The 14,938-nt window shown below is 55.6% G+C and overlaps 1 protein-coding gene across 2 annotated transcripts; it reads left to right on the top strand.

Moving 5' to 3' along the window:
- Window positions 1-906: 906 nt before the first annotated feature.
- On the top strand, window positions 907-8,394 carry LOC131398385 (tubulin alpha-3 chain). Of its 2 annotated transcripts, XM_058531888.1 has the most exons (5): window positions 907-940; window positions 4,127-4,349; window positions 5,223-5,371; window positions 5,685-6,365; window positions 8,083-8,394. In XM_058531888.1, the coding sequence occupies exons 1-5, from the start codon at window positions 938-940 to the stop codon at window positions 8,377-8,379; spliced, it is 1,353 nt and encodes a 450-aa protein (XP_058387871.1). In that variant the 5' UTR covers window positions 907-937; the 3' UTR covers window positions 8,380-8,394. The 2 variants fall into 2 exon arrangements, with proteins under 2 accessions (XP_058387871.1, XP_058387872.1); XM_058531889.1 differs by lacking the exon at window positions 4,127-4,349.
- Window positions 8,395-14,938: the final 6,544 nt, after the last annotated feature.

Here is a 14,938-nt window from a genome sequence, read left to right as displayed (position 1 = left end):
TGGGGAACACCTGGATTCCTCCTTCCACGCTTTTCCCAGCAGTATATACACACTGGATCCTCAAGAAAGTTCAGGCGGGCTTTCCAGAATGGAGGACTGAGGTGGTTCTTCCAAAGTCCTCCGAAAGGGACACTGTGCCCCAACCCAGCTCTTAGGGGCGTGAGGACAGCGGTGTACCCTCCACCTCCCTTGTCTCTGCAATCCCATTCCTCATTAAAGAAGTAATCAAATCCCGCCCGTCCCTGGGCGCTGGTGGGAAGGCTTTTCTGCACCAGTAAAGGGGCAGACAAGAAAGAGGGTGCAGACTTTGGGTAGATGACGGGCAGGCATGTCTGCAAAGACCCGAATAAGGAGCAGGGAGGCGAGCGGGCCTGGGGCGCCCTGCAATGGGACAGCAGCACAAGGTCGGGGGCGTCACGTGCACGGTAAGGTCCTGTGCCCCACCCAGGGGGCGCTGCGGCCGCCACAACCTAAGGTCCGAGGACGCCCGGGATCGCCGGGCCCTCCCTCAGCCTTCGGCGAGTCCCAACCTTCCCGCCAAAGCCGCAGCCAATCAGAAAGCGCCACACTGGGCGACTCAAGCAAGAGCCAATTGCAAGTAGGATTCCCGGCTTCGGCCCGCCCCCAGGCGCTCGGGACCAATGGCCGCGGGGCAGCGGCGGGCTCCTCTGGGGAGCGCGCTCGGCGGCGGCCGTTGAGGGCGAGGAGCCGTTGAGGGCGAGGAGCCGTTGAGGGCGAGGAGCCGTTGAGGGCGAGGAGCCGTTGAGGGCGAGGAGCCGTTGAGGGCGAGGAGCCGTTGAGGGCGAGGAGCCGTTGAGGGCGAGGAGCCGTTGAGGGCGAGGAGCCGTTGAGGGCGAGGAGCCGTTGAGGGCGAGGAGCCGTTGAGGGCGAGGAGCCGTTGAGGGCGAGGAGCGGCGGCGGCGGCGGGGAGCTCAGCATGGTGAGGCCGGGGCGGGAGGCGGCGCTGCGGGCCGGCAGGCGTTGGCGGGACCCCGGCACTGTCGCCCCGCGGACGCCCAGGCGGGAGGGCGGACGAAGCCGCCACGTGAGGCGGCGGGGGCAGGCCCGGGGGCCGCGGGGAGAGGGCGCGGGCGGCCCGGCCTGTGGGGCGAGCGGAGCGCCGGCGGCCGGGGGCACCGCGAGGCCCGGGGGCCCGGAACGGGCTCGTCCTCTGGGGTGCGGGCCCCGGGCGGTGGGGACCCGGCGTGGGAGCGTCCGGTGAAGGGGGTGCAGGTGCGGCGGCTCCCGGACATCGTGTCGTCAGGAGCCGGGGGTGGCGGCGGGTCGTTGCTCGGCCTGGACTCGGGCCCCGGGAGCACAGACGGTGTTGGGGTCCCGAAGGCTGGGGGCGGTCTCCGGACCTCCCTCCGCGACTGCAGGTTCTCGAGGACCCAGAGCCCGCGTTCGTGGGGTCGTGTCTGCCGGGGCTGCTCACGTTAGAGATTAAGATGAGCCGCTTTACAAAGACTCACTTTCAAGCAGCACGTTACCGTAAATAGCAGACCCCGCAGTCTGAACAGCCGGGTTGTCAGTCCTTGCGAGTGAAAACAGCGTTCCGTGGAAAAGCAGCTAGTTCAGCTGGCGACTCAAACAAATGCCCCGGGCTCCTCCCGAGCCGCTGCGTTTCGGCCTGTGCACAAGTGCCGCGTCCCTACTTTGCGTTTTGTGGCAGTTCTCCAGGGAGAGATTTAGTACAGTTAATCAGCGTCTCTGCTGCATCAGGGACATTCTTAAGTGAATCTGGCTTTACTTTTTCTTCTTTTTACTCTGAGCGCGTAAGTGTGAGGAACCCAGTGACCACTGGTACAGTCTGGTGCCGCTGCCGTGATTCGGGCTCAGGCGCCAGCCGTTGTGTCCACCTTTGATTGTGCACCATCAGGCCGAATGTCAACACAGTGGAAGGACTCGTAACCTCCTAGTCCTACTGTGAAATGCTTCTATCTCCCTGTGCCCTGCAGAGGTCTGTGGACCCCTGGCGGCCTGGGAACTCCACCCTGATTCCTCTGAGGACCTTGCTGGGTAGGGGATCAGTAGGAGCAAGGGCTCATTCGCAGGAGAACACGGCTTCATTGTAGAGTAAAGGAAGGGGAGAGTGGAAGGGTGTGTTTGCACATTTGGGGCAGGAAGGTGAATCTTCTGGGTAGGAAGGGAACAAGGTCATCTTCCAAGAATATCGAGAGAGGAGTTGGTCTGGAGTTTGAAAAGATCACAGGAAGTTTTGAATAATTTTTTCAGAGAGGAGATAGAGCTGACTAAAGAAATGTAGATTTTAATGATCCAGGTGAGGTTGGCGATGAATTTGTAATTAAGGCTTTCTGTTGAAAGCTAGGAGTGATTTTCCTGACTGCTTTGATTATGTCATTGGTTAGATAATCAGATGGAAGTGGCCTTGCAGACCACTTAGCTCCCCAGCCCCCATTCTGTAAATGAAGAAGTTGGGGGGCTTCCCCAGGTCACAGAGCTGACTCTGACCACACTGGGGCTGAGGAGTCGAATGCCACATCAGGCCTCCTGGGAGACAGTCCATGAAATGCAGGGTGTCTGGACTTAAGGAAGGCACAACGATAATATGGATTTGAAAATGGTGTGGTTGGGTGGATTCCAGAGCACTTCCCAGAGTGTTGAGGAATTTTCCTCTGGAGGAGGGAGTTCCTTGTCACTGGAGAAGTTCTTTCTGGAACTGAATGCCTCCTTCTGGGGTGATATGGGGGGATTGCTGGGTTATGTCCATCTTTGATGCCCTGATGACTCTGAGTTTGGTGCCTGTATAGTAGACAAAAGGACTTCAAGTTCTTGGGATTGTGTGTTAGAATTTAGGGTGGGCGGGAGACCTCAAGTTTCATTTGGTTTCTTCTCTGTATTTGTAAGGATGATGTGTCTACAACTGGACAAGTGGTTTGAGTCTGTACAGTTAGGTTCCCGGCAGGAAAGAGATGGTACATTCAGAATAGGTACTTTGGGGAGAATCTTTTAAAAGGTACTGTTTATAAAGGAATGGGCAGAATTTCAGGAAACCACCAAAGGGCAGTGCAGTGTCCCAGCATTCGGGGTGTCTGGAGCCATCACCTCCTAGGCTTGAAGTGGGGAGGGGAGGGACTGGTCACTAGAAGTTGACAGGGCAGCTTTATGAGGAGCGCTGGCTGCTGAAACCTGTGGCCTTGATAAGTGGCCTCCTGAAACCCCTGGAGGTCTGGCAAGGAGGGAGCCCGGGAGGGAGCACCTGCCCTCCCTTTCTTCTGACCTCGAGGTCTTTGCTGCTGCCTGCCACTGGCTGGAGCAAGCTGAAGCCAGAGGGCAAGGAAGCCCTTTGATGCAACCATGTGGTCAGCCTCCGGGAGCCTGGAGCTGGATGGAGAACAACAGGGTAGATCGAGAGGGCAGTTGGGAGACACACACACACGGTGACCGCCGGTGCTTGGCCCACGGTGACCTGTGTCCTTGTGCACTTTTCCTTCCCGACTCTATCACCTTCTACCTTATTCTTTGGTCAGACACAATCACAAACTGCTATATTCCTTTATTTTTAATATAGCAGTCATTAGTTGTTTTTTTTTTTTTGAGGAACATTGGCCCTGAGCTGACTTCTGTTGCCAGTCTTCCTCTTTTTCTTTTTTTCTCCCCAAAGCCCCAGTACATAGTTGTATATCCTAGTTGTAGGTCCTTCTAGTTGCTCTATGTGGGACGCTGCCTCAGGATGGCTTGATGAGCGGTGAGTAGGTCCATGCCCAGGATCTGAACCGGCAAATCCCAGGCTGCGGAAGTGGAATGTGTGAACTTAACCACTATGCCACTGGGCCAGCCCCTGCTATATTCTTCAGAGAATTATGTGACTAACCATAACCATAATGTGGAGTTTACTGTTGACATAACTCGGCTTCCATGTTTTAAAATAACCTAATTTTTGTACAGTAGCAAACACTTAGGTTCTGGGCTAACTCTGGCACTAACTAGCTAGGGTGGTGGTTTAGAGCATGTCAGTTTTCACATAAAATGGTCACATAAGCCTTGTGGGAAATGAGGTTTGGGAAATCTGTAGACGCTCTCAAGCGCATACGTATGTTCTGCATGCCATAGAGTGACGATTGCCTTGAAGATGAGGTTCTCACCTCTATGTTCTGGTTCCTAGCGCGAGTGCATCTCTATCCACGTGGGGCAGGCGGGGGTCCAGATTGGCAATGCCTGCTGGGAACTGTACTGCCTTGAACATGGAATTCAGCCCGATGGTCAGATGCCAAGTGACAAAACCATCGGTGGTGGTGATGACTCGTTCAACACGTTCTTCAGCGAGACTGGGGCTGGCAAACATGTGCCCAGAGCAGTGTTTGTGGACCTGGAGCCCACCGTGGTCGGTAGGTACTTGCTCACTCAGGGCGGCTGTCCTGGGAGGGTGGGAGAGCCTCGCTAAAGCCCCATGTGTGCTCTTTTGAATCCTCTGTAGAAAGGACGAACGTACAAGTGTATCCCCATGGCCACGTTAGGTCAGAAACTGGGAGGTTAGTGCTTGAAATGTCTGTCGGACTCAGGCTCCTAATTTAGAAAAACCTACTGTAAGGTGGGCCAGCAGGAAGATGGGCTGGGGATAGATTCAGTCATTGCCACTTCAGCCCCAGGTTGTATAGACCCTCTCTGCAGGGCCCGAGCACTGCTCCGTCCTTAATGCTGTGTGCTCCCTCAGGCTGGTGCACGAGTCCTGACCTGCATCTTAGACATAGAAAGGTAAGTATAGAACATTTGTTGGGTCCTTCAGATTAGAAGTATGAAGTAGTTTCCAAGGAGAGCTGCAAAGAGAGCACCTTTCAGTGGCCACCCAGGAGGTGATAGAATGTCATATAGGGTGCCCTGATGGGACTGCCCAGTGAAAGTCATGCTGACCTGGTCACTGTCTAGTATGTAAGGGATTTTTAAATCATACCCTTGGCTGTAGCTACAGGTATGAAGAATCATGCACGTGTAGAATCGCCTGTGTGTGGGTGTGAGAGCTCTACTCCCTTCCTTGGGAACTGGTCACACTCGCATTTGTACTGTGAGTTTACTCTTCTCTCCTAGAGCCCTAGGTTGCAGCTGTGGTCTGTGTATTACACAGAGACTTTCCTAGGAGACACTGATGTTGTCGACCTACAAGGAACAGCATGTGCTTGGGAGAATGGAACAGTCGCGAATCTGTCCACCCTGGTGAGTTAACAATAGGCCTTAAAGACTCGCGGCCCCTGTGTCCTCTGTAGATGAAGTGCGCACAGGGACCTACAGGCAGCTCTTCCACCCGGAGCAGCTGATCACCGGGAAGGAAGACGCAGCCAATAATTACGCCAGAGGCCACTACACCATCGGCAAGGAGATCGTTGACCTGGTCCTGGACCGGATCCGCAAACTGGTAAGAAGAGCCCTGAGAAGGCTTCCTGTGGACATTGTCCTGGAAGGGTGGGCATGCCTTGGATTGTGACCAGGAGGACATTTTGCCAAAACTGAGGCCAGAATCACGAGTCCACAGTCTGACTCTCCAGTGTGGCTGCGGTGCACCATACATCTTTAACGTCTGCTCTGCTTTGCCCTTAAGTGTTATGTGTGTTCACTGTGGAGGATGTGAGTCGTATGATCTTGCAGAGGAAGAGAAGTGACCGTGGCTGGTTGGAGGTGGGTGGTGTGGCTTCTGCAGGTGTTGGCTCACGTTCTCTGCTCTCTCTCAGGCGGATCTGTGCACGGGGCTGCAGGGCTTCCTCATCTTCCACAGCTTTGGGGGCGGCACCGGCTCTGGCTTTGCGTCTCTGCTCATGGAGCGCCTCTCGGTGGACTACGGCAAGAAGTCCAAGCTGGAATTTGCCATTTACCCAGCCCCCCAGGTTTCCACGGCCGTGGTGGAGCCCTACAACTCCATCCTGACCACCCACACAACCCTGGAACATTCTGACTGTGCCTTCATGGTGGACAACGAAGCCATCTACGACATATGTCGGCGCAACCTGGATATCGAGCGGCCCACGTACACCAACCTCAACCGTCTGATCGGGCAGATCGTGTCCTCCATCACGGCCTCCCTGCGATTCGACGGGGCCCTGAACGTGGACTTGACGGAATTCCAGACCAACCTGGTCCCGTACCCCCGCATCCACTTCCCCCTGGCCACCTACGCCCCGGTCATCTCAGCTGAGAAGGCCTACCACGAGCAGCTGTCCGTGGCCGAGATCACCAATGCCTGCTTTGAGCCGGCCAACCAGATGGTCAAGTGTGACCCTCGCCACGGCAAGTACATGGCCTGCTGCATGTTGTACAGGGGGGACGTGGTCCCGAAAGATGTCAACGCAGCCATCGCCACCATTAAGACCAAGCGCACCATCCAGTTTGTGGATTGGTGCCCAACTGGATTTAAGGTAGGACTGGGTGGTTTGGAGTGGGTCTACCTGTTAGCAAGCAGCAGACCCTGCAATAGAACACTGCCCTTTGCAGAGAATTCTCCTGTTCCCTGGCAGCTCGGCTCTTGGTCATAAATTAGGGAACCAGAGTGATCATTTATTCAGTGGCATCATTTGAACTTCCTTCCTGAGTCATCACACTATAGATCTGCGGTGAGAGTATTTTTTTTTTAACAGAATAGAGAATTTTTTGAAGCATTTTTTTTCACTTTTCCCTTTTGTTGGGAAATTTCTCTTCCGGAAATTGTTCCCTTTTCTGGCTGGTAGAATTACTGTAGGAAATGTAGGTTGGCTTGAGAAATGTAGGCATTGTCAGGGCATCCTGGTAATTCATGTGGATATTTGAAATTAGGGAAATACTATAAACTGATTGTTGTCACTAAATCTTACTTCATTCCATAGTATGTAGAAACTACATCCAATTCAAATATCCTATGCAGTGTTGGATTTAAAGAAAAACTATCATGAATCTTTTTGTGGAGAAAATGGCAACATCTTTATTTTTCTCTTGGTAAGCCTAGAAATTCTGGCCTGAGTTTGCCTCAGGCCACAGTGTGTCCCCACTTTCCACTGGATACAGGACAGAAACCTTGCTGTAGCTCTCCAGCTTTGTCCAATCATTGGTCACCGAACCCTGTGGATTCTTTCCCTCAGGACTGTGCTTCCGTGAGACTTTTCAGGCCTCCTCTGCTAGCTCAGACCCTCACTGCTTCTGCTGGGCCTGCTGTGGTGGTTCTGAACTAGGCCTTCCTCCTCTGGTCCTCCTCCTCTAGCTCGGGGGTCAGCATGGTGGGTGGACCAGCCGCCTGGTTCTGTAAATAAGTTGTGTGTGAACACAGCCGCACCTGCTCATTGGTGCATTGGTGTGACTGCTTTTGCTGCAAAGACAGAACTGAGGAGCTGTAACAGACCGCGTGGCTCACCCAGTCTAGAATATGTAGTATCTGGCCCTTTACACCAAGGTTTGCTGACCTGGGCTGCAGCTGACCCTGCGTTTCTCTGCCAAAACCTCTGGTCACATTGTCTCTTAGATCTGAAACTTGGAATGCCTCCTTTTTGGTCCCAGCCCTAGAATGTCAATCCTTCCTCCTACTTAGCACACACATCGACCACCTCCTAGTGCAGTGGTAACAGCAGTCCCAGGACCTCTGACGGTGTGCCCGTCACCCTGCTCTGCACAGGCTGGCTTGTTTGGTGGGAAAGCAAGGGGCATGACCTTCCCTCCTGATACCACCACAGTTGTGTACTCTGAATCTGTCTGGGTGGAAAATGTTTCAGCCATGGAAATTATTCCCCATCTTGTTGAAGCCTGTGGAGAAAATAACGTTCAAAGAATCCAAAGCAGTGTCCCTTTTCAGAAGGAAGACAGTCCTGTCACCTGGGCACCTATCACATGTCACAGTTGCTGGGACACAGCCCTTCAGGCAGCTTGGGACCCAGCCAGGGTGGCCGACTCTGGGGCTCCTCTTTCCCTGTTTTCCTTGTCTGGAAACCAGCACCCTGCTCTCCTGGCTCCCTGCCTGGCACCAAGAAGGGCTCAGAGCCTGCAGGGTGAACCGAGCCTTCTCCCAGGTCACCAGAGGGGACCTGTGTGTCTTCTGTTTCCATGAAAGTAGCCACCATTTCTGAGTTTGCCGGAAGCTTCACAGAGTGCTTTCTTCCCCTTCTCTGGCAGGTGGGCATCAACTACCAGCCCCCCACCGTTGTCCCCGGGGGAGACCTGGCCAAGGTGCAGCGGGCCGTGTGCATGCTGAGCAACACCACCGCCATCGCCGAGGCCTGGGCCCGCCTGGACCATAAGTTCGACCTCATGTACGCAAAGCGAGCCTTTGTGCACTGGTACGTGGGGGAAGGCATGGAGGAGGGAGAGTTCTCTGAGGCCCGCGAGGACCTGGCGGCTCTGGAGAAGGATTATGAGGAGGTGGGCGTGGATTCCGTGGAAGCAGAGGCCGAAGAAGGGGAAGAGTACTGAGTGGGTGCGTGTGGCTGGAGGCCAGTCCTGTGCCTCCGCCCCACTATAACGTCACAAGTGTGCTCACCTATTAAAGTTTCTGTGTTAAACCTGTGTCTGTCGTGGTGCTCGGCGGGGACACACTCATCTGCCCACAGCAGTGGGGGGACCACCGACCTGACGGGCCGCGTGGGGGGCTGGTCCGGGCCGCACAGTGCTGCGCTGCTGGGGCGGGTGGAGCACCCGCTACATCTGTGAGGAGCCACTGCTCACGTGACGTGACCCGGGGCGAGATGGTCAGAATTTCCTACCCAGGGTTTCAAAGGCTAAAGATTTACTAAATCCTAGGAAAACTGAGTTAGGTTTTTCCATTGAATTTGCCATTTTTCAGGCTTCTCCATTGATGGGACATGTGGACTAAAGTATAAAAGCTTGGAACTGGAGTTTCAAAATCTGAGGTCCATGGAAGGGGTGGGGGGTCCACAAAATCCCTGAAACTGTGGGTCACATGTGTAAGGTCAGGACATTTTTTTGGGGAAAGGGATTTTTGGATTCTCCACAGCATTTATGACCCACAGAAGGTTAAAAAAGCTCTAGGTCACGACACAATTCATCTTTGTCCCCACTGTCCGTGGTCTCAGTAAAAGTGATGTACCTTTCACTTGAAGCAAAACGTGTTGATGTCTGTTTATTAAAGGCCTCGGAATACCGATATTTTCTCTTCAGACCTGAACCTGAGGTCCAGGAGGGTGAAGTCACTGGTTTAAGTCACTTGGTTAGTTCAGCTGTAGCATAACTAGGACGAGCACACAGAACTAGTTCTAAACCTTTGTGCCTTGATATATTCAAAAAGTGACAGAAAATGCCTTGAATGACCCTGCTTTTCAAAAACGTTTATCAGCAACTGGAGGAAGCCACACAGAGCCTCTGCTGGGGGGCTGGGGAGCCCACAGCTGGGTGGCGTGAGAAGTCTCTGCCTGTCTCAGGTGCTGCTCCCAGCGGGGCTCTTCCCTGGTCCGCCCCCCTTGGGCAGCCTGGTGGCACTGGGCTGGCGGGGCATCCTTTGGCTGGATCCTTCCCGGCCGCCGCGTTCTGCCAGTGCCCGGCCTCCACCGCAAGCACTGCTGCCTTTGTTTCTCCCTGAGCAGACAGAACACCACCGTCAGGAACCCGGGCAAGCCCCATGGTCACAGCACCTACTGTGTTTGTGTTCTCTGAGCAACGTTTATGTTGAGGACATTTCTGTCACAGTCCTTTCAGCTGGGGGTCCTATGGCAACCCTGAGGCTGAGCACCGCCTGGAGACAGCACATCCAGGAAGAGTCCTCAGCAGAGTGCAGGAGGCCCTCCTAGGACGGAGGCAATGCCAGGAGCGATGGGGGATGTTCTGGTGGTGAATTTAGGGGAAGGGGAGCTCAGCCTGGTGACTCCCGCCCTGGAAAGCGCAGGCGGTCGGCCCTGACTGCCAGCAGCACAGGAGGGCTCCCTGCAGGGCCGCTGGTCTCCCCACCGCAGGCCCTCTCCTCCTCTCCGGATCGCCCACACCTGAACGGATCAGGAAGCACGTCAGTCATCAAGTACGGAAGTCAGGCTCTGGGATCTGCATCTGGAGAGCTCTTTCTCACACGTTTCCCACCCTCCCTCAGGATCCTGCACACATTCCGTGGTCGAGCCTCCTGCTCCCAGGGTCACTCCCGGGTCCCATGACGGGTCCTGCCGAGGCTCAACTGCTCAAGCCTCGCCCTGACCGTGAGGTAGTCACACTTACATGGAGGCTCCACATAGGAGCCCACAGGTTCAGCTACTCCTTGATGTGTTTGCTTACTTGATTCTTTTTGTGAAGACAGCCAGGAAGCTCTGCAGCCACGCCTGGGCCAGAGCTTGATTAAAGGAGTAGCTGCCCTGGACTCAGGGTGGTGTTGGCATCAGGGAGACCGAGAGGACCCCATGGGGACAAAACATGCCCAGGAACAGGCTTGCCCACAGGGTCACAGTCCCTCCCCATTAGGCCTGCCCCAGCCAGGGTTCTCTTCCACTCTGGCCTAGCAGGGTCTGCCCTGTGGGCTCTGACCACGGTACATGTGCCCTGCGTGACCCCCAGACTCCATCCCGATTCTTAGTCAAATAGGCTGCAACGGGGAAGTGTGAGTTCTTGCAGAAAAGACGCAAGGAAGTTTCTTAGGAGCCTGTTAGGTCACTTCTGTGTCACCATTTGTCACCTTGAGCAAGCAGAGGTGTCTGCATTTGAGACTGCAGACCCTGGCTCCTCCAGAAGGACATCAGACTCACGTTCATGCTAATACTGACAACTGAATTCTCCCCAGGATTCCTGCAAGGATGGGATGACCCTTCTTAGGAGAATTTCTGGAAAGTTCTTTCTCAGAGAGCAGGGGGTCTTTGCTGTCCGGTGGGTGGGGAGAGTTACAGTGGAGTCATGCTTAGAACTCTGAGGGCTCAGGTTTTCCTGGCCTCGACTCCCTGGGCTTCACAATCAAGTCTTACATACACTTGATGTGACAAAGATGTAATAACATGTTACCCAGAGCCGATGGGGAGCAGACAGGAGCGTGTGGTGGGGTGAAGCTGGGCCAACGCAGCCTACCAGTGACTCACAAAGACAGACACAGAGAGAACCGTCACCCCCATTTCCTTTGGTACAAATGCCACTATTCTGGTCCCCACTGCAAGGATCCCGTGTCCTACGAGACCATAAGCCCCACCACCCTGCAGCATCTCCCAACATGCTAGTGTCCCCCTGAGGCCACAGCCCCGCCCCAGCCCAGGCCAGGCAGAGGTAGGTCTTCTGTAGCCTCTGGCCTAATCCTGGTAGTTTAGGGGCCCACGGACTCTCCATGAGGGGCATTTCCTGAAGGACTCCGAAGTACAGCTCAGGCACAGCTCACCCCCAGCAAGTGGTGGCTCTCAGACGTGGGCCTGACTTTGAAGCCAGCTTTTCTTCAGCCTGCCACACAGGTGAGCTTCCTCTCCCCCTCAGTATAATGACCTGGCCCTTCTGGAAACTCAAGGATGACAGGAAAGAAGAAAAGAGCAAATAATCTTCATCTTTAAATCTGATAAGGCCTATAAACCCCAGAAATAAGAAATCAATGTAACTTTGAGCCACAGAAGGCACTGAGAAACCATCTAACGAGGAAAGCAGGCCATCATCCCACTGTGGGTGATTCTTAGAGCCCTTCAGGAATCACGTGCTCCTGGGATTAGGGAGCAGACCCAATCAGGCCTTGTCAGTTTCCCCATGGAGATGGGGAGGTTGAGAATGGTCTATATGGTCTGGCAATGGGAAGACTTGCTTTGTTAAACCTTGCTCAGCAATGCCCTGCTGGGGGACCCAGCTAGGGACATTTTGGAGCTGGTCACACCTGCCCCAGCTCCCTTGTGGAGGGGTCATTAGGGTCAGAGGGAAGGGAGGGTGAGTCTTGAGCCAAGGGTGACTGCAGGCTGGGGTGGGGCGCGGTGGGGTAGTGCTCCCAGGCCCAATTCCTGAGGGGCCCTCGTAGGCATCAAAGACAGACAGCGATCACTGAATGTTAAAACACTCTGGCTTAGTGTCTTCAACGTTGGTGCCTCTCCCCCAAACCAGCTTGTGGCCGCTCAGTGCTCTGTGACACGGTAATGAAGCAAACCCTAAAACGCGCCAGCCTGTCAGCACCCGTGATGCAGGGAGCCCCTGAAGCTGAGGGGCTGGCCAGACCCAGTGGGACCCACTCTGCCATTTCTCTGTGGTGTGGCCCCCGTGATCCCCACTCACCATCCCCTGCCAGCTCTCCTGGCAGAGCTGCTTGACAACGATGATCTGTAAAAAGCCCACTGGAAACTGCTGCTCCCATCCCTTCCTGCCTGTCCCCCAAAGCGGTCTCTCTCCTTCGTGGTAGGAGCGCCCCCTTGTGGGGAAATGGGCCAGTGGGGCTGCAGAAGGAAAATAGTGACTGGCAATGAGTGTACAGTGAACGCACGTTGTGTGAGGAAGGAAAAGAACAGGGGGGTGGGGAGGACGGGGACGGAGGGTTGAGAAATGAGGAGAGGAAAGAAAAGACGACAGCCCCGCTGCGGGAGCCACTGTGGGCCGCCCCGAGGTCTTCAAGGCCAGCAGGCAGGGTGGTGGCCAGGGCGAGTCGGCTGCCAGGGCGGCAAATTGCCTGGCTGAGAGCCCACCAGAAGGTCTGCACCCACCAGCCAGCACTGCTGGCCTCTCTGGCCGGGCTCACAGTAGGGGTTTAATCAGTGCTTCCAGAACACATTACAGACACGACTACAGAGACTGACGTGCACCATGGACGTGCACACGTGCACTTTTAACCCTGAACTGAGCCTCTGCTTCTTGGGAAGGTGCTCTCCCATGTGGACGTGCGCAGTGACCCCGCCCTGCACGTGCACACACAGCCGCGACTGTGAATGTTCTGGAGCAGCGCTGTCCAATAGCAATGTGATGCGAGCCACACGTGCAATTTTAAATAGTAAAAATTCCAGTACTTTTTAAAGTACTTTTAGTACTAAATTCTAGTACGTTTTACTTACTAGTAAGTAAAAAGAAACAAGAAATTAATTTAACTAATATGTTTTAATTAACCCCAAACATCCAATATATGATCATTTCAGCATGGAGTCAATATGAAAGTTATTCGTGAGGTGGTCCACTCCCTCTGTGCCGATCCTCCAGCATCCGGGCACGCGCTCTGCACCTACACTCCCAGCGCGTCTCATCCGCACCAGCCCCGGGGCCTGTGGCTCCCTCACTGGACGGCGCAGCTCCCCGTGAGGCTCACGGCTTCTGCTCACCAAGTTCGTCTCACATGTCCTGACAGACGTCTTTTTAAAACGTCCAGTTTCCCTAAACTTCAACAGAGAGCACTCCACTGCATTTAACTTCTCCTCAGTGACCCCCATCCTCACCATGACAAGCATTATCTCCCTGTGCTTTCAGGGTCTTCTGTTTCCCCTTTTCTGCTGGGAAAGGCAGAAATGAGTGAGCTTTTTGGTGACAGTCCCCACAGGCCACCTCGATGGCCAGCGTCAGAAACCCAGACAGAGTCAAGCCCCTGAGTGGGGTCCAGCCCATGGTCTGGAGCAACTGCATATCCCGATTCTGTGGGAAACCTAAGGCCAGTGAGTGCCCACAGCCCAAGACCCCCGTCATCCTCATGGGCCACCACGGGCCCCACAGTGGTGTCACTCTGACAACTCTTTATTTTCTCCAACCCAGATCCTACCATTAATGAGGTGGCCCGAAGGTCTCTGTGACAGATGCTGTGACATGCGGCCTCAGAGAGCTGTCTTGTCTGGTGGCCTCTGCCTCTCGGCCACAGCACATTCCTGGCATGGCCCCTCATCAGCCCACTCCCCTCCCGTTCCTCCCCATCAAACCCCTCCCAGGCTGCCCTCTACCCCACCAGGCATCTCCCCAGGGCCTCCGTGTCCTGGTCTCCTGGCTGCCGGCCACCCAGCCCAGCAGGACCCAAGGCCTGAGCACTTGAGGAGAGAACGACCCTGTGGAGCCCAGCGCTCCACTCCTGTCCCCGGGCTTGGGGCTTCCTCCCCACCTCCCTCAGAGCCCCCTCGGATCCTCCCACCCCCTCTATGCCAGTGCTCCCAGCGCCATTCCCACGGCACACCTCCTGACTCCCCGCTCTCTACCTCTCCCCACACCCCCAGCTCAGGCCCGGCTCCCACCAGTGGCCTGGATCCAGGCTCCGCATCTGCCTCCCGCCTGCCCTTCCTCTCTCAGCCCCTCCCCACCACCCCACCTGCAGGGCTGCAGGGCAAGGAGACTGCAGCTGGTCCCCCCACCTGCTGAACCCTTACTGCTCCAGCAAGGCCAGCTGCACTGGCCTCCCCTCGTCCCTGTTACTGTTGCTTTATCTAGCCCTCTCCCTCCCTGGACCAAGAGCATGTCCCTCTTGCAGTCCCACTGCGCCCTCAGCACTGGAGCCGGCCTGGCACCCAGAGTCCTGAGGGAGCCCCAACACCCCCTCGAGTGAGGAGGGCTGTGTTCCCCGTTTCTCCCTCCCTCTGGAAACTCACCCATCGATTCCTCAGTCCAGCCTCTAATCCACCCACCCCTCCCCTGACCTGCCCCTCCGCCCTTCCCCACTCCTCCCTGGCCCCAGCTCCAGGTGGTACCTGGAACTTCCAGGTGGGCGACGTGGGGAGGGGTGTGAAGGAGGGCAAAGCCAAGAGCACCTGTGGGATCTCAGGCCCTCCCTCACACACCCACGGCAACACCTGGAAGGTATCGCCTGCTCAGGAACCAGGCAGAAAAGAGGAGTCACAGTCTGTCCTCCAGGCTGCCCATCCAGGTGGCTGACAGCATCTAAGAGACCAAGGTGTCTCCTACACCCAGGGCTTTGCTCTCCACAGCGCACCACGCTGCCCCTTCCCTGCCCCTCGGTCTGTTGTTCTCTGGGGTGGGGGCACCTCTACAGAGCACAAGTCTCACCTAGCAGAGTTAGCCTCTAGGGGAGGGGGTGTTGGTCCCATTCCAGAAGTACTGCGGGTTGTCTCTAATAAAGCGAACCGTGAAATCCCGTCCTCGGTCTCTAAGCTGCGTGGCAGGGAGGGCCCGC

This window comes from Diceros bicornis, chromosome 35 (assembly GCF_020826845.1).
Source record: "Diceros bicornis minor isolate mBicDic1 chromosome 35, mDicBic1.mat.cur, whole genome shotgun sequence".
Classification (NCBI taxonomy): domain Eukaryota; kingdom Metazoa; phylum Chordata; class Mammalia; order Perissodactyla; family Rhinocerotidae; genus Diceros; species Diceros bicornis.
Note: the sequence above shows the minus strand (reverse complement) of the source record. Positions and strands in the feature narration are given on the sequence as shown.